This window comes from Pyricularia grisea, assembly GCF_004355905.1.
Source record: "Pyricularia grisea strain NI907 chromosome Unknown Pyricularia_grisea_NI907_Scaffold_4, whole genome shotgun sequence".
Classification (NCBI taxonomy): Eukaryota; Fungi; Ascomycota; class Sordariomycetes; order Magnaporthales; family Pyriculariaceae; genus Pyricularia; species Pyricularia grisea.
This window is the reverse complement of record NW_022156718.1, coordinates 681479-698639: the sequence shown is the minus strand read 5'-3', so window position 1 is coordinate 698639 and position 17161 is coordinate 681479. Positions and strand designations below refer to the sequence as shown.

The following is a 17161-nucleotide window of genomic DNA, read 5'->3' as shown; positions in this document are numbered from 1 at the left end:
AAAAAAAAAAAAAAAAAAAAAAAAAAAAAAAAAAAAAAAAAAAAAAGGAAAAAAAAGAGTAAACCATATGGAGTAATTTCTGATCACTAAGCGGAAACTATGACATGCAAGGCACGTATGCGAAGATCCTTCGGGGATGAGATATCATGCTTGCCCACTCACAATACCAAAAAAGGTAAGGATAGATAATACGGAGTAAAGGTGGTAAAGGTGGTGGAGAGTAGGGACTAGAAAGGTCTAGTCCAGGCCTTGAAATCAACTGGCACCAAGTTTGCAGCCCAAGAGGACCTGCCGAGACCAAAGGGCCGAAGGACCCTGGGGCATTGCTTTGTTGAATGCCTGTTGGAAGCAGATACACCCATGTTCATGCAAGAGAGAACGCCTTTCGCTTTCATCACAGGTGAACGAGGCAAGGAGAAAACCCCCATCTCCGCAAAGCCCCACCAAAGACCGCTTTGCCATGATTCCTTCGTACTGCGTAATTAATGGCGTAGTGCAGCTGGCGGATCTCGCCTTGCCCGACGTACTCTTTTGGGAGCATTACGGGAGGCGAAAAGGGTGGGAAAGAAATTCCCGAAGCGAATTCTAAAGTGAGTGGCCCGCAGCCACAGTATTGTAGCTGGTCTCAACCACCAACCCCTTGTCATCCGGGGATATGGATTGCTGCTACCCGGTTCATTCAATCAATACAATTCTTTGCTGGCTGCTTTGCCGAGAGCTTCCACGGGGCACGATGGCTGCTGCCACGGAGTAGAACATATATGCACTGGGTGTGGATTTCGTATGTCATCCCCAATGATAGACCTAGATACGTAGTTAGCGTGATTCAACCTCGGGACAACCTCAGTGCCTCCATCAGCCAAAAAGCCTCTCAACCTCAACCTCAATCTCGATGTACGGGGGATGACCTTGGATTGATGGGTGACGACCAGATCCGGACTCTGCCATGAGACGGGAATAGAATGAGTGAAAAGAAATACAATACCTAGTGATCCATGCCAAATGTACAGTACAGTAAATAGATAGATGGCAAAGAAGAAACGAGGGAAAACAGAGCCCCGCGTTCCAGTGCCAAACAAGGTCGCTATAGACAAGGTACAAAGTGCGACGTAATACTTACTTACTTGCCCAGCTGCTATTAACATTCGAGCTCCATGTAGGTAGGTACCTAGGTAGGCATTGTTTTAGCGGTAAATTTCTCGGTGACCAAAACCCGAACCTGCTCAACATGAACCGGCACTAACCACAAACAACAGCCGAGTGCACCACACACATTATCTTGTCAAGTTCCGGCTTGACGGTTACGGAGGCGGGCATGGCTTCCCGGTTGTAAACAATATTAGAAAAACTCCATTATAGCTTGCTTGAGACCGCGGAAGACGGAAGGAATGATAATGCGAGCGACGTTTTTACTTTGTACCGCGAGAAGGAGGAGGGTGCGGGTGTGTGCGGTGAAGACAAGAACGCTGTACATATCAGTGTATGTGGTTGAAGTGGGTGCAGTATGTACCGGAGGTGTGTAGCGATAAACTTGAATGCAAACATGGGATGGCTTGGAATGGTTAAGGTTTTTGCTGGGTCGCCTGCCTCAGTTAGGTGGTATCCACCCTCGTGCATATGGGCTTGCAGGGTATTGTCCCCACTTCTAATCCTTGCTGTGGAGATGCCACACCTGTCAAACAGACCTTTTTGGTGTTCGACAAGTTCGATTCTCACTCAAACTCGAGGGACAGAAGGCAGCGAAACCGCGGAAAGTTCACTTTTCCAAGCATTGAATTTCTGGTCGCGAGATGCAAGCAGAATACGCAAGGTAACGAAAAACAGATATATGACAAGATTCTCGCAAGATCCACCGAAAACGGCAAGGCTCGATTTCAACAAACCCTGCTCATGGAGACCCAGGTTTTTGTTGATTGTTTACCGATATTTTTGCTGTCCCGTGCTCGCTGCAAGCAATAACATCAACGCGGCTCGATGTACTATGTGTGGAAACATGCCCTTCAAGGCTAGAGCTCCCCCCAGCAGGGAAAAAAATGAGAAGGGCATACTACGCACAATCCTTGGAGGTATGCTTAGTTAGGTACCTCCTTAGGTTACAACCCGATCAGAGACCCGCGCGTGGGGTCAGAACGGCAGTCGACCAGACCAAGACCAAGACCAGCCTTGCTACAGGACTCTGTTGCTCGCTTGTGGCTTTCTGGATATTAACGATTTGACCGGACCTCCCACCATCCGTCGTCCTGGAGGCCTACGGAGTACGTTTACAGTCACACAGTGCAGGAGGCCCGGAGAGCAAGTAAACCATGACGAGGCTGGCAAGTAAGAGTACACGTACGGCCTTCTAGGAGCTGGGCAGAGGGAAAAAAAAACTGCCAGCCGTCACCAACAGATTCTTCCCTCCCAGTCCCTGCTACGACTGGAAGCCGGCTGGCAAAAAAGTGTGCCTCCTGCTGCCATTCTCGGTGGTGTTGAGGTGAGGTGGCAGAGGGGGCTTCTATCATGCCGTGCGCCACGCCCCAGTGTTTCTCAGTTTTTTTTCACCCCCAGTCCTTGCGGTCCACCATGCAGCAGCCAATGCTGTTGCACCCTCAGCTTGGCGAGAGCTACCCTGCTCTACGTATGTATGCTTGTTAATCATCGGAGACACCATCTACTCTACACGGCGGTGTCGAAAAACCTGCCCCCCCGAGGCTGGTCCCAAGTCTCAACCAAGCACTGTACAAGACCCTCAGGAAAAAAGACTCTACTGTACACCTCCCCCAGGGGGGTCCGTACGTGTGGCGTGCCTTGACCTGGAAGAAGCTTCTATATGCATATTTCAATCCCCTTGTCTATAACACCGAAGACCCTTGGCCACACAGCCAGATCTCCCATGATACGTACTCGTACCTACGTACCGCAGAAACAACCAGGCTCCTCGTCCCTGCTTGAGATTTGGTCTGCAGTATCCTAGCTTTGTTCAGATCTATAAATCATCCCTATTCCCCAGATCTGATATCCCAGCCTCGCCTTTGAAGCAAAGAAAGCAACAACTCTGATGGTCTAATCTTACAACACACACCTCATCTTCCTTACTTTTTTTTCATACATAACCTGCGGCGGATCTTTGTTTCTCACATTACTCTTGTTCTTCTTTCTTCTCACCAAAGTACTCATCACTTTCTGTCCTCGATCATCGAAACCACAACCTGACCCATCTCATACTACAACGAGAGATTTTATCACAATGAGCACTATGCAACCTCCTCCGAATCACAGGAGCACATGGTCGCACCATGTCAACCCTCACCACCATGTCAACACAGATACAGACTACAACATGCAGATGCACATGCAATCCCACTCATACGCAGCCCATGTACCTCTACAGAGACCTGGACTCTCTCAACAGATGACCTACCATGCCCCGGCTGGTCCCAGCTTCCCTTCTGGTCCTTCTTTCGGTCATGATATCAAGCTAGCTCCCTTGGCCTTGCCTTCAACCCCAAGCCGTGGTCAGTCGCCCGCTAGCATACACTCGCAATCACTACGTGGGCCCATGGCCGTTGGCGGCTCGCGCACAGCCCCTCGTCGTGAGAGCCCAGAGCTCAAGGCCACACCGATATCCCCAGCTGGTTCGGGCCGGGATATGATTGCCTCTGGATCTCCTGACAACGCAGCTGGAGGTCGGTTAATGAACGTGCTCATGAAAAAGATGGAAGAAAAGGGCCAAGACAGCAAAGCCCCCGAAACTGAAAACGTAAGTAGATGATCCACAGTTTACTAGTTCTGGCACATCGTGTATTGACAGCCTGCAGCGTGAGACACAGTACACAGCAAAGGGGAAGAAAAAGACCATTGTATGCCCCTTTGAGGGTTGTGGCCACAGGTGTGCCCAACAGGGCCAGCTCGAAACTCATATGCGCAAGCACACTGGACAAAAGCCCTTCGTAAGTCTAGCTCCCATATATCCTGAATATGGGTGTTACACTTGCTAACATGTCTTGCTTGTTGTAGAAATGCCGATTCTGTTCCTTCAGAGCCTCGCAGCGTGGAAACCTGAATGTAAGACCTTGACTCAAAACCCCTCCAGCTTACCCACACATGTATGCATGTCATATGTACTGACAATGAGCTCCCCTTGCAACAGGGCCATGAAAACACCCACACTGGCGCCAGGCCTTATGCTTGTGACAAGTGCGACAAGAAATTCCCCACGAAAGGCAACCTGCACAACCACTCAAAGACGCACGACGCAACAAGATATTCATGCCCCCTCGACACCTGCAAGCGATCGTACTCCAACACAAACAACTTGAAGGTACGGATGACGCCACATTTGCATGTCAATTTTTATCGACTCTTGCTAACAATAACTTTCCCCACCTCTACAGACACACCTGGAGAAGAACCACGCAGATGCCATTGCTGATCTCATCGCCAAAGTCAACTCTCCCAACTCACTGAGTGAGGCCGAGAAGAAGCTTTGCGCATCATTTTTCAAGAATCACCGAGCTTTGAACCGTGGCATCAAGGGCCGAGGCCAGGGTGTTAGGGTTGAGAGAGTCCATCACGATCCCAGGGACGCTGCCGCCAAGGTCTCAAGGTCCCCTAATATGTCGCAACCGAACTCGAGCTCGAACAGCTCCTACAGCGTTAACCCCGCCCCCGACATGCAGTTCTACCATGGCCACATGCAGCAGCAGCTTCCCAGCGTGTCAATGTTCCACTCCCATTTATTCCCGGCCTCATATCTCGAGACTCCCCAGCCCACATATAACTACCAGCCCACCCGGAGTTACGGTCACGTTGGCACCGAGATGCCGGGTCCTTCAAACATGTGCTTCGATGGTATGCCCCAAGTTGGCATGCAGTTCCACGGTATTCCTGGCACAAATGGCACAACATCCCCGTCATCATCGTCGTCAGACTCGGTATCTAGCGAGGGCTATAGCGACGTCGGCAGCCCTGGTTCGGAATTTGTGTTTGGTGGCCAACGTCACTAGAAAGATCCCTCAAATCAGTTCATCATTGAAAGGGTGCATTACAAATCTAATCGGATCTATCATAGATAGATCCAGAAAGATGCTTTTTCTCAGTACTACTCAGCATAGACGGCAATTTGGCTTGGTTTTTACTTTTCCTTTCTGCCCTAGTGGCATCGTTACACTTCTCTATACACACATTTTTTTCGAGGCGCTCGCTCTCCTTGAACAGGATCCGCGACCATCATCCGTTGGGGTGACGGGTAACATCGGACTTTTTTTGGTGTGGTTATTTGCTTTCTCCAATATTTTTATCCGTTTGCTTGCATTTGCAGCTACTTCTTTTTATTTTTTTGGGGGGTCTACTGGAAAGCAGATGTGCGTGTGTCTACACGTGGACTGCTTACGCGCAATGCTATTACTCCTTCTCCCCGCTGTATTTTTCTTCTATTCACCTCTTTTATGGGAAATTTAGACTTATGGTGGTGGGAAACTCGGGATGAGGGTTTTTTTTCTTCTTATCCCCTCGTGTAATGTGCACCTCTCTAGACTCAACGGGAGTTCAAGGCGGTGGGAAACGATTGAACGAAGTTGAGGAATGGGATGGGTGGGCAGGGAATTCAAAACGATGGGACGTTGGGTACGGCAGCATCAGGACGGGGCGCAATTCAGCTTCATCGGGCAGCGCTATCTCCTACTATTGGAAATCTTATTGGGCTTATTATTATTATTATCTCGGGGTTTTATCAAACTGGGAAAGGTCAAGATCTTCACAGCACACAAAGGCGGTCAAAAAAGAATCAAAACAGCTATAAAATCCTAGGCACGACAAAATAAAACTCTTGTATATGTGGTCGTCATTATTAAAATTCTCTCACTGCAAAAAAAACCTCTACAAAGTGGTTTCCATTCGCTGGTTTCATGCGGAGTGAAAAGTGCCAAGGAGGGGTGACAGATGCAGAAATAAGTCGGTGAAAGTCAAAAACAACTCAAATCGCATTTGCATTTGCATTGTGGTTGCATGAAGATAGATGCAATAGTCTCTTTTTTTTGACAGGAGGGGCGTGACCGTAGGGTAGAGCGGCATAAGGGGGAAAAAAGAGACTTGGTTTTATTTCCGTTCAATGGTTGTTTTCATTTTGCTAGTTTAACAGAAGAGGCAAGCCCCGGGGCCGAGAACCTTGAAAAACAGAAGATGATGAAAGTCGGTGTCATCTAGTTGTGGCGTCCAATCATGAAATATCAGGATGTTACCCGAAGGTACCAAGTGCAGAGATCGATGTTGTGTTATTGGCTCGGGATAAGGGGAACGGGGAAACTAGAAATGCATCAAAGGGCGGAGAAAAGGGGAGGGGGGCCATAATTTCTGGCCTCGTCGGGGGTTCTGATGCCCGAATAAAAGCTCTTTTGTTATATCGCTCACTGGCACTCTTGTCCGACTTTTGTTGAGTAGATATCGAGTGCAGAAGTGTGTGTGTTGCATTGCGTGTTTAATAGGTTGAAGTGGTGCACATCTACTTCTACACCGCTGCTCTATCTGCGCAGCATCCTCAAAAGATGCATGCGTGGACTTGGCAACTAACCACACCATAGCGGCGGTCAGGAATTTGATGGTGTGTACAATAACGCGGTATATACACCACTATTTTCATATCTTGCAGACCACATACGGAGTAGTATGTAATGCTGTATACGTCGTCGCGGATCAAGTCTATCTGATCCGGCATTTGGACAAGTGCACAAGCAACTTGGCACAAACACAAGTTTTCAAACCATACGAGCGGCTGCCATTAGCGGCGACTGCCATACAAGGTGCAAGAACCAATTAAATATTCCAGTCTCGTTGATAGCGAATCAAGCCACCTCGTCAGGGGAGAGCCCGGCTACAAACCCTTGAAGAAGGCGTTATATTGCTTCTCATCTGCTGAACCATCGCAGCCCCCTTATTCTGGAAGCCCACCCCAAGGCCCGACACAAAGGACGTCTAAGGCGTTGGTCATGGCACGGCTGGCACGGATCAAGAGCCTACGGGCGCCACAAATTGTCAAAATATGACAGGTCTCCGGCCCGCTGGGGTCTTGTGCCAGCCGACAACCATTCAGGACCCCCGTGCCTCTCCCCCATGGAGAAGGAATGACCAGTGTCTAGGATGCTTTGGTTCGCTCCTGGTGCATAAGATTGTGATCTTGGCTGCTGGCGAGGTGGCTGAACTAGTAAAAGTCACGGTGCAGGATCTTGAGCAAGGCTGCGAGGTTTGTTGGCCATGTACCTCACACACCCCCTTTTCCAAGTCCGGTACTGGGTTGGCCTGGCTTGATTGGGTTGCAGGGGGCATCCTATGCGTTGTACGGGGGATGTGATGATCTCGGGTCCCTGCTTGTCATCGTCTGTCACCGTAGAGATACTAAGTACTATAGCTTCCAAGGATCCAGACACGGCGAGGTATCGTTACAAGCGCAAAGAGGCAAAGCAACTAGACCTGGCAGATATTGCCCGAAGTAGGCATCCATCAAGACTCCCGAAGATCAGCCTAGCCCAGTGCAGCGAGCAGAGGGGGTGTGTAGGTTGGTCCGCCGGGCAGCAGGACAGCAAGGCAGCATGCAAGGCTTGCAGCTAGCCTCCATGCAGAGTCGACACAAACAGGACGTTATCGCCACTCTGGACCTCGTAGGCCTCCTCACCCTCCAATTCCCAGTCGGCATCATTGATGAGAACCAGGATACCTGGACGACTTCAACGAACCAGTTGCCTAGTTAGCCAGGGAAAACAAATAAAAGATTGGTCCCTCACAAAGGGGGAGTGGGGATGATTTTGGCAGACAAGGAAGTCTTGTGGGTGAGGGTAAAGTGAAGGCTTGCTTACAGGTGACCATCCAGGACGAATAGATCCTTGCGGCCATCGTTCATCTCGTGCTGGCAGAGGTGGTCAATGAGTGAGGCGATGGTAAGTGGCTTGCCCCTGTCGTCGGACTTGGGCACTGTGAGCTGGAGGCGACGCCTGTCGGCAAACAGCATTTCCAGGCCGCCCCTTTTTTTTCGAGTTTGTGATGCAGGAAATTAGCACAATATCTGTGAACGTAATGCATATTTGTGATTAAATGGAACTAGATTGTGATGATGTCCGTAATTGACAGGCTGGAAGTGGTGAATCGGCGTTAAGATGAAAAGTAAAGAAATGGTCTACCGGTAAGATACGCGAATAGATTACAGATCAAAAAAGAAGACGGCCAAGCGCACAGATCAGGCATACTTACGAGAATTCAACGACAATGTTCAGGGAGGGAGCCTGTTGGGTGGTCATATCGTCCTGATCACTACCACCAAGACTTGCGGGCGCTGCCGAGACTGTCTCAACCTGGTGCATGGTGGTGGTGGTGTGCGTGTGTCTGTGTGTCTGTGTGTGTGGTGGCTGACTTCAATTTGTTGCTCTAGAAGGCGGGGGATGCGGGAAGTCAAAAGTAAAAGCTACCTAGGTAAGGTAGGCAAGGTAGGGTCGTGAAGATTTGTTGGTGATGTACGGGAGCAAAGTACGGTAAGGGATTTTAAAAATCGTGGAGAAAGCAAGTGAGACTTGATCAGTGGTGTCCCGTGCCTGTGGTAAGTACCTGAACGCACTAACAGTTAGTATGACAGGCACCACCCTCCCTACTACAGACACCCACCCACTGAATACCAGGCATGGAAATGCCAAGGATCTGATCGGAACACAGTGCGCACACCATCAGGTGCGGGGTCCAAAATTTCATCGATAGATGCACACACTGTGATGGAAGCTATGCAAGATGAGAGCTGGTTGCTTGTTTACGACCACAAGCAAGATGAAATGAGAAGAAACAAAAAAGAAGAAGAAGAAGAAGAAGAAGAAGGATAAGGGAAAAGTAAAGACAACCAGCAACTAAGAAAGAAACAGAACCTGAACATCCTGGTCTAGAATCTTTGTCCTTGCTTTCGGACTTTTCTTTTTTTTTTTTTTTTTTTTTTTTTTTTTTTTTTTTTTTCACGGCAATGGCCGCACCTGCGTCTGACGTCGACGCGGTATACATTGCAACCGGCGCCAACAGGCACAGCGCCGTCGCCGATTGGGGCTGGGATGGCACTGTTGCCTATGGCGCCGATGCAAATATAGCACTCTGGAGACCAAGGGTACGTACAAGGGTCGCAAGGACCTCCTCGGGAACCTTCATCTCGTATCGGTATACCGAGCTTGGCAGGCACAGCACTGATGTTTAGTGTATCGCCAACAAATTAGGATGATAGACCTGGAGGCGTCACGAGGCTTTTGAGTGGTCACAATGGTGTCGTCAAGGCCGTCAAATTCCTACCGTCACTGTTGCAGGGAGGTGACGATGACAAGCCTTCTTCATCCTCCTTCCTGATCAGTGGCTCGGATGACCAGTGTCTGATGCTGTGGGAGCTCAAGGCAGACGGTAGTGCATCACTCAGGCAGACAGTCCACGAGCACACGGCTCCTGTTCATTGCATAGCAGTCCTCGCCAGCAGCGAGGTGAAATCTGGGGATGAGCGAGCCACGACGATCCTCGCGTCTGGCGGAGCCGATGCAACCATCAGGATATGGCGCTGCTCCGGGCCCCATGGCGAGCTCAGTCTTTTGCAGACCATTGCAACAAAGCCCAAGCACTTCCCCCTAGCATTATCCCTCAGCTGCTTGACCCAGCAAGGTAATGCGTACATTCTGGCTTCGGCTGGAACGAGGGACACCATCCAGGTATTCTCCGGCTCAGTGGCTGGAGATGGTTCCGCTGCCGACTTTCAGCTCGCTGCTACTCTGTCCGGCCACGAAGGGTGGATTAGATCTCTCGACTTTGCTTGGGAGAATACCGATTCACCTGGGCAAGGCGACCTGCTGCTTGCCTCTGCGAGTCAGGACAAGTATATCCGTCTCTGGAGGGTTCACAAGGGCAAAGAGCTTCCGGCCAAGGCAGCAGCAGCAGCGCCGACGGACAATGGGACTGCAGTAGCAGGCTCATTCCTCCCTGGCAAGTCGCCATCAAACAAAGCCCACCGGCTGACCGCCGGCGGTGAAGATTACTCTGTCTCTTTCGAAGCCCTTCTCCTTGGTCATGATGATTGGATATACAGCGCCAAATGGGGTCGTGGATCAAACAAGACGTTGCAGCTTCTCTCTACTTCCGCTGACAACTCTCTGGCCATATGGGAAGCCGACCCTGACTCTGGAATATGGATCACTAGCGCCAGGTTGGGTGAGCTGAGCAAGGAAAAGGGCGCCACGACTGCTACAGGAAGCATAGGTGGCTTCTGGACCGGTCTCTGGTCGCCGTCAGCCGAGACGGTCGTTTGCCTGGGCCGTACAGGCAGCTGGCGGCGCTGGGATTTTGAGGATGACGGCGCAGGCGGCGTGTGGAACCAGGCTCTGGCTGTCTCGGGACACACAAGGGCCGTGGCGGGCATATCTTGGTCCCGCGACGGCAGCTATCTCCTCTCTACATCCTTGGACCAGACTACCCGCCTGCATGCCGAGTGGAGGACGCGAAGTTCCGCCGGTGATGCTTGCCGGCCGACGTGGCACGAGATGGCCCGTCCTCAGATCCACGGCTATGACCTCAACTGCATTGATACCATTAACTCTTCCCAGTTTGTCTCAGGTGCAGATGAAAAGCTGATGCGCGTCTTCAGTGCTCCCAAGACTGTTGCTCGGATGCTCGAACGACTATGCGGCAAAGACATCATCGGGTCCGGCCCAGGCGAAACCCAAGTCCTACCAGATGCTGCCAACATTCCCGTTCTTGGCTTGTCCAACAAAGCCGTCGATGCTGTGGATGACCAGACGGCGGACCAGGCCGAGGCCGAGGCCGAAGCTGCAGAGGTTGAAGCTGCCATGTCAGGAAACAAGCCCGCGGATAACGAGAACGCAACCGTTTACCGCGCCTCCGCGCTGGATTTTGATCGGCCGCCGTACGAGGATAGCCTCTCACGGCACACCTTGTGGCCAGAGATCGAGAAACTCTACGGTCACGGCTACGAACTTTCATGCCTGGCTACCAGTCACGACGGTAAAGTGGTTGCCAGCGCATGCAAGGCCAGCTCGATAAACCACGCCGTCATCAGACTGTTTCACACCGGTCCCCGCTGGACAGAGATTAAACCGCCCCTGACGGCCCACTCGCTGACAGCCACGCGTCTGCGTTTCTCCCAAGACGACAAATACCTTCTGAGTGTTGGCAGGGACAGGCAGTGGGCCGTGTTCGAGAGGAGCGACGACGAGGAGCCGTGCTACAGCCTTCGTCAGGCCGAGCCCAAAGGTCACACGAGAATGATACTTGATGCCGCCTGGGCTCCGTTGACGGCGAGCCAGGTTCCAGTCTTTGCTACAGCCGGACGAGACAAGACGGTCAAGCTCTGGTCTCTAGGCAGGGACGAAAAGCCTGCCTTCAAGATAGCGCTCACGCTGCCACAAAAAGCCTCGGTTACTTCAGTGGACTTCTTGCAGAGGCCCGGAAAGGCCCAAGAGGCCAGTCTTGTCCTCGCCGTCGGCACCGAAGGTGGCAAAATTACCATATATGTGATCGATTCTAAAACTTGGTCGACGATTTTAGAGCAAGTGCTAGAGCCACAGTAAGTTTCCGTTCACTATGCTGGTGACCATATCTTTACGATCGATTCATACAACTGACAATTCGCACAGTCTTTGTTCCTCAAAATCTATACTCCAACTCGCATGGCGGCCGGTTGAATCCTATGAAAACACCCATGCCCAGCTCGCCATCGCCTGCGAGGATTCCTCACTACGGATAATAGAGATGGGCAGTCTGTAGCCATAGATGAATACGATGCCTGAACTCATTGCTGGTGATGTCGTGTTATTATTATATTAGTGTGATATGATGATCCTCTGTGCAGTGAACTGCTCACAGTAAGGCTGTTTGTTGTCTATCCGGAGTATGCTCCTATGATTCGCAGACCGTCTTTATAATCGCCCAAATAACGCCTACGCAGCCAGACCTCTATAATTTGGTCTGAGCTGCAAAACCGAAGATACCGAAACGAAAACAACCCGAAGAAACAGTAAAAAAGTATATCCAACCCACCATGGTCATAGGGCCGGACTAATCAAATCCTAGACCACACTTTTTGTCGAACCAGGGGTCCAATGTATTACAACTCCCTCACTACGCTCGCTGCATTGGTTGCCGCGCTGGTAATCTCCGAGATTGCCTCTGAACTGATCGTATGCGAGCTGGCGGCGGCCTTCACCGCCAATGTTTGGGCGGCATCCTTGGCCACCCCGACAACATCGATGCTGTCGCCGTTGATGTAGAACCAAGCGCGGTTGACGATGAAGACAATGTGCTGCGGCATGTAAAGGATCGTAGCGATAAGGGTGAGGGCGTTGACGAGGAAGACGATGGACCCTGGGTGTGACATCTTACTGTTAATATTTTATTCACACGATTGCGTTGCAGAAAGGGTACCGCTGGAAGGGAAACCAAGGCACTTACAAAATATGAACCGCTCGGTTGGTGTGAACATGTAAACGGAGAAGGTGACTTCAATCTGGTAGACCTTGAGCTGTGCCCATTTGACGAAACGGTCGAGAAGTTCCATGTTTGCGGTAGCGAAGAAAAGAAGAAAAAGCCCAAGTCTCTCTATAACTCTGGAAAAAGACAAAGGGCAAAGAGCATGCCGTATGCTTTTGGCGGGGGTTCTTTTTTTTTTTTTTTTTTTTTCTCGCGATGGAATTCGACTCTTAAGTCTGATCCGGGAGGGGCGGCCTAACTCGTTGACTCGGACTTGTCGTCGTTGTACTGAACTGGAGGAGGGGAGTTTGACGAAAAAGTTTCGATGAGATTGGTTTGATCCCCGGGTGGCTTGGAGACCAAAAATAGAAAAAAATCGTGGCAGTTCAACCTGACGTGTTTGGATTCTCTTCAAATAGGCTTTGCCTGGCCGGAAACGCTCTCTACAGAACCGTCGTCGTCGTTATGAAAAAGAAAAAGGGGTCTCTCCCTGCCCGGTTGCACTTCAAATTACGAAAGTGATTCCAATCACCAAATTAACGGCTTCCCGCTTTCCCGTTGCATGGTAGTAGAACAGGGGGGTGGTAAAATAAGCTGCGAGCAGGCCTTGGGTCATCCTACCCTTTTGAATTTCCGGGCTTCGATTGGTTGTTCCCAGAAAGTTCAGTGGGTCTGCCGTCGCAGTCGCCGGGAAGCGGCCCCATATTAAATCACGCCCGTCTGTTGTCCGCCCAGTCGCGACCGCATGGCTCGGGACGTACTGGAAAGTGTTTGCGAACTTCGCATCACCACATATTGCCGCCCCGACCAAATCCACAGTCTCTACGGGAATTGTTGATCAACGAGTGCCCGACCCTTTTCTTCCTGGGTCATGGGATGTGCTCCCTGGACATCATGTCAAGATCAGCAAGGCACTTGATGGGCAACATCTTTGGGAGATGCCGGCAGGCTGTGTCTTTCTCTCAGGGCATTGGAGCTCTGTGCCATAACAGCGTTCAATTGGGAGCCTCATGTCCCATACCACAGAGTCGAACTTTCACTACGTCATGGTTATCCCTGAAACAGATGCCCTCACGGCCCAAACCACCCCCAGAGACCGAAATTGAAGAGGCTTTCCTGAAGGGTAGCGGGCCGGGAGGACAAAAGATTGTACGGACTCAATTCCAAAACCGAGACTTCCCTTCCTAGAACCAAGCTCTATCCCGTCCACTTACTAATTTATTACTTCGATACACTATAGAACAAGACGAACTCTGCCGTCCAACTGAGGCACATACCAACCGGTATCGTCGTCAAATGCCAGGAAACCCGCTCCCGGGATCAAAACAGAAAGATAGCCAGGCAAATTCTGGCTACGAGGCTAGATGACCTGAACAATGGTGACCAGAGTCGATCCGCTATTGTGGGTGCGCACAAGGTGAAGAAGAGGGCCAGTGCTGCCAAAAAGAGCGCGCGCAAGTACAGGAAGCTCGAGGAGAAGAATAAAGAGGCCAACGATAAAGTAGATGCCGTAGCAGAGGATTCTGTCACGAATCTCGAAAAAGAGGACACGGACAAGCCTAAGGACTGATTTATTGCAAATCTAGCAACTCCGGCAAAGCGATGGCATTACAATTATGTAGAACAGCACCTGACGCCTGATCCACTGGTGTCGACCAAGTCAATACGGCCGTGAAAGTAACGTGAAATCATCAACTTTAAGAAGGGTAACAGAGCTAAATTGTATCATCAACCTCCCGAATACGTGGTCCGCCTGCCCGGTTTCTCCGTGCGACGACGCCGAACTACTTAAGGACAAATGCCATCGTACTTTTTCCTGCAGTGTAAGAGATGCCTCCCCCAACCCACAAACATCGTGACCAAAAATTTTCGAAGACAAGGACCTCTCAAAGTCGCGAGTAGCCCAGCATCTTGGTCTATCTCGTCGCCGATATTGCTGCGAGTTGGTCGGAAACTTGAGAGAACGGTGGCTACGATTATGCGCTAGTGAGTTTTTTTTCCGAAGATGTTAACCACAGCAACTTAATGTGAATACGCCCACTATCGCCCACAATTTGAGATACAAGTTTAACCATACCTTAGAAGCACTTGCGGTGCACAATGGAAGGTCCGCTCTCGTCGTACTCCTGCTTCGAGATCCACATCTGCTGGAAGGTCGAGAGAGAGGCGAGAATGGAACCACCGATCCAGACGGAGTACTTGCGCTCGGGGGGAGCAATGATCTTGACCTTCATCGACGATGGCGCCAAGGCAGTGATCTCCTTCTGCATACGGTCCGAGAGACCAGGGTACATGGTGGTACCACCAGACTGTAGTTATCACTCTCATGTCAGCAAGTTATCCATGCGAATAGTAAATTGGTTGACTCCAGCGAAATGACATACCATGACAATGTTGTTGTACAGGTCCTTTCGGACGTCGACATCACACTTCATGATCGAGTTGAAAGTGGTGACGTGGATACCACCGCTCTCAAGACCCAGGACTGAAGGCGAAAACAGAGCCTCAGGGGCACGGAAGCGCTCGTTGCCGATGGTGATGACCTGGCCGTCAGGAAGCTCGTAAGACTTCTCCAAGCTGGAGCTCTGGGCAGCAGTCTGGATCTCCTGCTCAAAGTCAAGAGCGACGTAGCAGAGCTTCTCCTTGATGTCACGGACGATTTCTCGCTCGGCGGTGGTGGAGAAGGTGTAACCGCGCTCGGCCAAGATCTTCATCAGGTAGTCGGTCAAGTCACGACCGGCCATGTCGACACGGGCAATAGCGTGGGGCAGGGAGAAACCCTCGTAGATGGGGACAACGTGGGTGACACCATCACCGGAGTCCAGCACGATACCAGTGGTACGACCCGAAGCGTAAAGCGACAGAACGGCCTGGATGGAGACGTAGAAGGCGGGGGCGTTGAAGGTCTCGAAGACGATCTGCGTCATCTTCTCTCGGTTGGACTTGGGGTTGATGGGAGCCTCCGTCAACAGAACGGGGTGCTCCTCGGGAGCCACACGCAGCTCGTTGTAGAAGGTGTGGTGCCAGATCTTCTCCATGTCGTCCCAGTTGGTAACGACACCGTGCTCGATGGGGTACCGCAGAGTGAGGATACCACGCTTCGACTGGGCCTCATCACCAACGTACGAGTCCTTCTGGCCCATACCAATCATGATACTATGCAAACTGTCAGATCTGTGCCGAAGCCATGGATATCATCATCCAGGGGACTAGGGCCTTGGCAGGATTGGCCAATGTGGGCCCTAGGATAATGGAGTACTAACCCATGGTGACGAGGGCGACCGACAATGGACGCTAATCGCAAAAGTTATCAGTCACTCATTCTAACCAAGTATCGCGGAATGCGACAGAGGACATCTGTCGACAGACCGGAAGCTGACGATTGGCATTTTTGGGAAATTGCGGGGCACTTACGGAAGACGGCGCGGGGAGCATCATCACCGGCGAAACCGGCCTTGCACATACCCGAACTACGCAAAACATTGTCAGTATACGCGGTGTTCGAATCTGTTGTGTTTTCTTTCAGATAGCTGTCGAGGTCGCAGGCAATGCGGATGTTGTCGCGGTGTTTCGTCGCCCGAACGTTTGAGGAACCTCAATGAAGCTTCTGGTGGCTGGTAGCGCCGGCAGGCATGATGCAAAGCTTACCCATTGTCGATGACGAGAGCGGCAACCTCCTCTGCAGAGATAAAGTCCAATCAGTAATGTGCGCATGGAGATATGAACGCGGTCAAGCGCAAGACAATGGGTCATTGTTTTTGCGATGATGCTGGCGAAGGAGAAGCTGTCTGGTCCCTTGTCGTCTCCGGCAGGAGAAGGGCGGTGGGTAAAAAGTATCACGACATACCTTCCATCTTGACGGTTTAAATGTGTATTTTTTTCGAGAAGAAATTACTCAGGAAAGACAAATAAAACAAGGGCAGTCGGTCGAATGGACGCGCAGTTCCCGGAGCAATGATGCTTCTGAAGATGTAGAGCAGAGATTGTTGTCAGACGACAGATTTGAATGGGAACGTAGTAGATTTTAGAGGGCGAGGTTGGCCTCTTGTCAATTTGGTTGAGCCGGCTGGTCTGTGTGGATGTGGGCGCCGGGGGGCGGAAGGAGAGGATGTCACATTGGACTGACTGAAGGGTGTCCGTGCTGGCCGGTTTACGGGGTTCCATTGGTCAGAGGGCTGTCTGCCTGGCCTTGCTAGAGAGCCGAATCGCTCGCCTCTCATTGCCCACCCCCGCCGTCATGGTTGACTACGTATTATCCTGGTGGAGCTTGACGTTAAGGGATTTTGCTGGTGATAGATACAGTGTCAAGTCGAATGAGAATGCACGTTGAACTTCTGGCGCATGCGCCTGGCATGTACGTAAGCTCCAGCTTATAAAAGTACCTCTGACACCTTACCTTGGGCGATGTAGCTTAGGTACTCATTTGAGGTGCCTACCTTGCCTAGGTAGGTAGGTATGTTGCTGTTTTGAACCCAAGCGGACTGACTGCCACATAGCAGCAGCCTAAACAGTTGAGAGGAATGGAAGTTGCTTACCCGTCGCAGCGCTAAGAAAAGGAGGGCTGTCAAGCCAGTGCGCCAGTGCGGGGGAACCCTCGCAAAAATTCATGGTCAAAGTTCGCGCATGCAAGCAAGCCGCCTGGCGTGAACTTGTGATGTCACTCACTGTCACTGTCACTGTCACTGTCACTACTACAGTACGT

The 17161-nt window shown here is 51.0% G+C and overlaps 8 protein-coding genes across 8 annotated transcripts; 3 read left to right on the top strand and 5 right to left on the bottom strand.

The window, feature by feature from the left end:
• Positions 1-646: 646 nt before the first annotated feature.
• Positions 647-1056, bottom strand: PgNI_06946 (uncharacterized protein). Its single transcript, XM_031126964.1, has 2 exons — positions 986-1056; positions 647-804 (listed from the first exon to the last, which is right to left on the bottom strand). The coding sequence occupies exon 2, from the start codon at positions 788-790 to the stop codon at positions 680-682; it is 111 nt and encodes a 36-aa protein (XP_030981610.1). The 5' UTR covers positions 791-804; positions 986-1056; the 3' UTR covers positions 647-679.
• Positions 1057-2104: 1048 nt separating this feature from the next.
• PgNI_06945 (uncharacterized protein) lies at positions 2105-2501 on the bottom strand (the record flags this gene model as incomplete). The annotated part of the gene is made up of 2 exons (XM_031126963.1): positions 2105-2248; positions 2274-2501. 2 exons carry the CDS (start codon positions 2499-2501, stop codon positions 2105-2107), a joined length of 372 nt encoding a protein of 123 aa, XP_030981609.1.
• Positions 2502-3226: 725 nt separating this feature from the next.
• Positions 3227-5912, top strand: PgNI_06944 (uncharacterized protein; the record flags this gene model as incomplete). Its single annotated transcript, XM_031126962.1, has 5 exons — positions 3227-3739; positions 3798-3929; positions 3997-4044; positions 4130-4300; positions 4374-5912. 5 exons carry the CDS (start codon positions 3227-3229, stop codon positions 4983-4985), a joined length of 1476 nt encoding a protein of 491 aa, XP_030981608.1. The 3' UTR covers positions 4986-5912.
• An 835-nt stretch (positions 5913-6747) lies between these two features.
• Positions 6748-8478, bottom strand: PgNI_06943 (uncharacterized protein). Its single transcript, XM_031126961.1, has 3 exons — positions 8218-8478; positions 7827-7991; positions 6748-7695 (listed from the first exon to the last, which is right to left on the bottom strand). The coding sequence occupies exons 1-3, from the start codon at positions 8325-8327 to the stop codon at positions 7578-7580; spliced, it is 393 nt and encodes a 130-aa protein (XP_030981615.1). The 5' UTR covers positions 8328-8478; the 3' UTR covers positions 6748-7577.
• Positions 8479-8950: 472 nt separating this feature from the next.
• On the top strand, positions 8951-11773 carry PgNI_06942 (uncharacterized protein). The gene is made up of 3 exons (XM_031126960.1): positions 8951-9106; positions 9213-11557; positions 11628-11773. Exons 1-3 carry the CDS (start codon positions 8969-8971, stop codon positions 11755-11757), a joined length of 2613 nt encoding a protein of 870 aa, XP_030981614.1. The 5' UTR covers positions 8951-8968; the 3' UTR covers positions 11758-11773.
• A 16-nt stretch (positions 11774-11789) lies between these two features.
• PgNI_06941 (uncharacterized protein) lies at positions 11790-12677 on the bottom strand. The gene is made up of 2 exons (XM_031126959.1): positions 12442-12677; positions 11790-12354 (listed from the first exon to the last, which is right to left on the bottom strand). The coding sequence occupies exons 1-2, from the start codon at positions 12545-12547 to the stop codon at positions 12098-12100; spliced, it is 363 nt and encodes a 120-aa protein (XP_030981613.1). The 5' UTR covers positions 12548-12677; the 3' UTR covers positions 11790-12097.
• Positions 12678-13021: 344 nt separating this feature from the next.
• PgNI_06939 (actin) lies at positions 13022-16684 on the bottom strand. Its single transcript, XM_031126957.1, has 8 exons — positions 16307-16684; positions 16108-16138; positions 15874-15929; positions 15723-15753; positions 14844-15615; positions 14537-14768; positions 13700-14442; positions 13022-13608 (listed from the first exon to the last, which is right to left on the bottom strand). The coding sequence occupies exons 1-6, from the start codon at positions 16311-16313 to the stop codon at positions 14538-14540; spliced, it is 1128 nt and encodes a 375-aa protein (XP_030981050.1). The 5' UTR covers positions 16314-16684; the 3' UTR covers positions 13022-13608; positions 13700-14442; position 14537.
• On the top strand, positions 13336-14029 carry PgNI_06940 (uncharacterized protein; the record flags this gene model as incomplete). Its single annotated transcript, XM_031126958.1, has 2 exons — positions 13336-13608; positions 13700-14029. 2 exons carry the CDS (start codon positions 13336-13338, stop codon positions 14027-14029), a joined length of 603 nt encoding a protein of 200 aa, XP_030981612.1.
• Positions 16685-17161: the final 477 nt, after the last annotated feature.

Excerpts from the sequence above, each read along its gene's own strand:
- PgNI_06943 (XM_031126961.1), bottom strand. The coding sequence starts at position 8,327 with ATGCACCAGGTTGAGACAGTCTCGGCAGCGCCCGCAAGTCTTGGTGGT. Across the intron at positions 7,992-8,217 it reads AACATTGTCGTTGAATTCTC|GGGCGGCCTGGAAATGCTGT; the intron begins GTAAGTATGCCT and ends TCGAAAAAAAAG. Across the intron at positions 7,696-7,826 it reads TTCGTCCTGGATGGTCACCT|TCGTCCAGGTATCCTGGTTC; the intron begins GTAAGCAAGCCT and ends GGTTCGTTGAAG.
- PgNI_06939 (XM_031126957.1), bottom strand. Across the intron at positions 15,754-15,873 it reads TGCTCCCCGCGCCGTCTTCC|CGTCCATTGTCGGTCGCCCT; the intron begins GTAAGTGCCCCG and ends TTTTGCGATTAG. Across the intron at positions 15,616-15,722 it reads GGTCGCCCTCGTCACCATGG|TATCATGATTGGTATGGGCC; the intron begins GTTAGTACTCCA and ends CAGTTTGCATAG.
- PgNI_06942 (XM_031126960.1), top strand. The coding sequence starts at position 8,969 with ATGGCCGCACCTGCGTCTGACGTCGACGCGGTATACATTGCAACCGGC. Across the intron at positions 9,107-9,212 it reads TAGCACTCTGGAGACCAAGG|GATGATAGACCTGGAGGCGT; the intron begins GTACGTACAAGG and ends CCAACAAATTAG. Across the intron at positions 11,558-11,627 it reads GAGCAAGTGCTAGAGCCACA|TCTTTGTTCCTCAAAATCTA; the intron begins GTAAGTTTCCGT and ends CAATTCGCACAG.
- PgNI_06946 (XM_031126964.1), bottom strand. The coding sequence starts at position 790 with ATGACATACGAAATCCACACCCAGTGCATATATGTTCTACTCCGTGGC.
- PgNI_06941 (XM_031126959.1), bottom strand. The coding sequence starts at position 12,547 with ATGGAACTTCTCGACCGTTTCGTCAAATGGGCACAGCTCAAGGTCTAC. Across the intron at positions 12,355-12,441 it reads AACCGAGCGGTTCATATTTT|GGTCCATCGTCTTCCTCGTC; the intron begins GTAAGTGCCTTG and ends TGTCACACCCAG.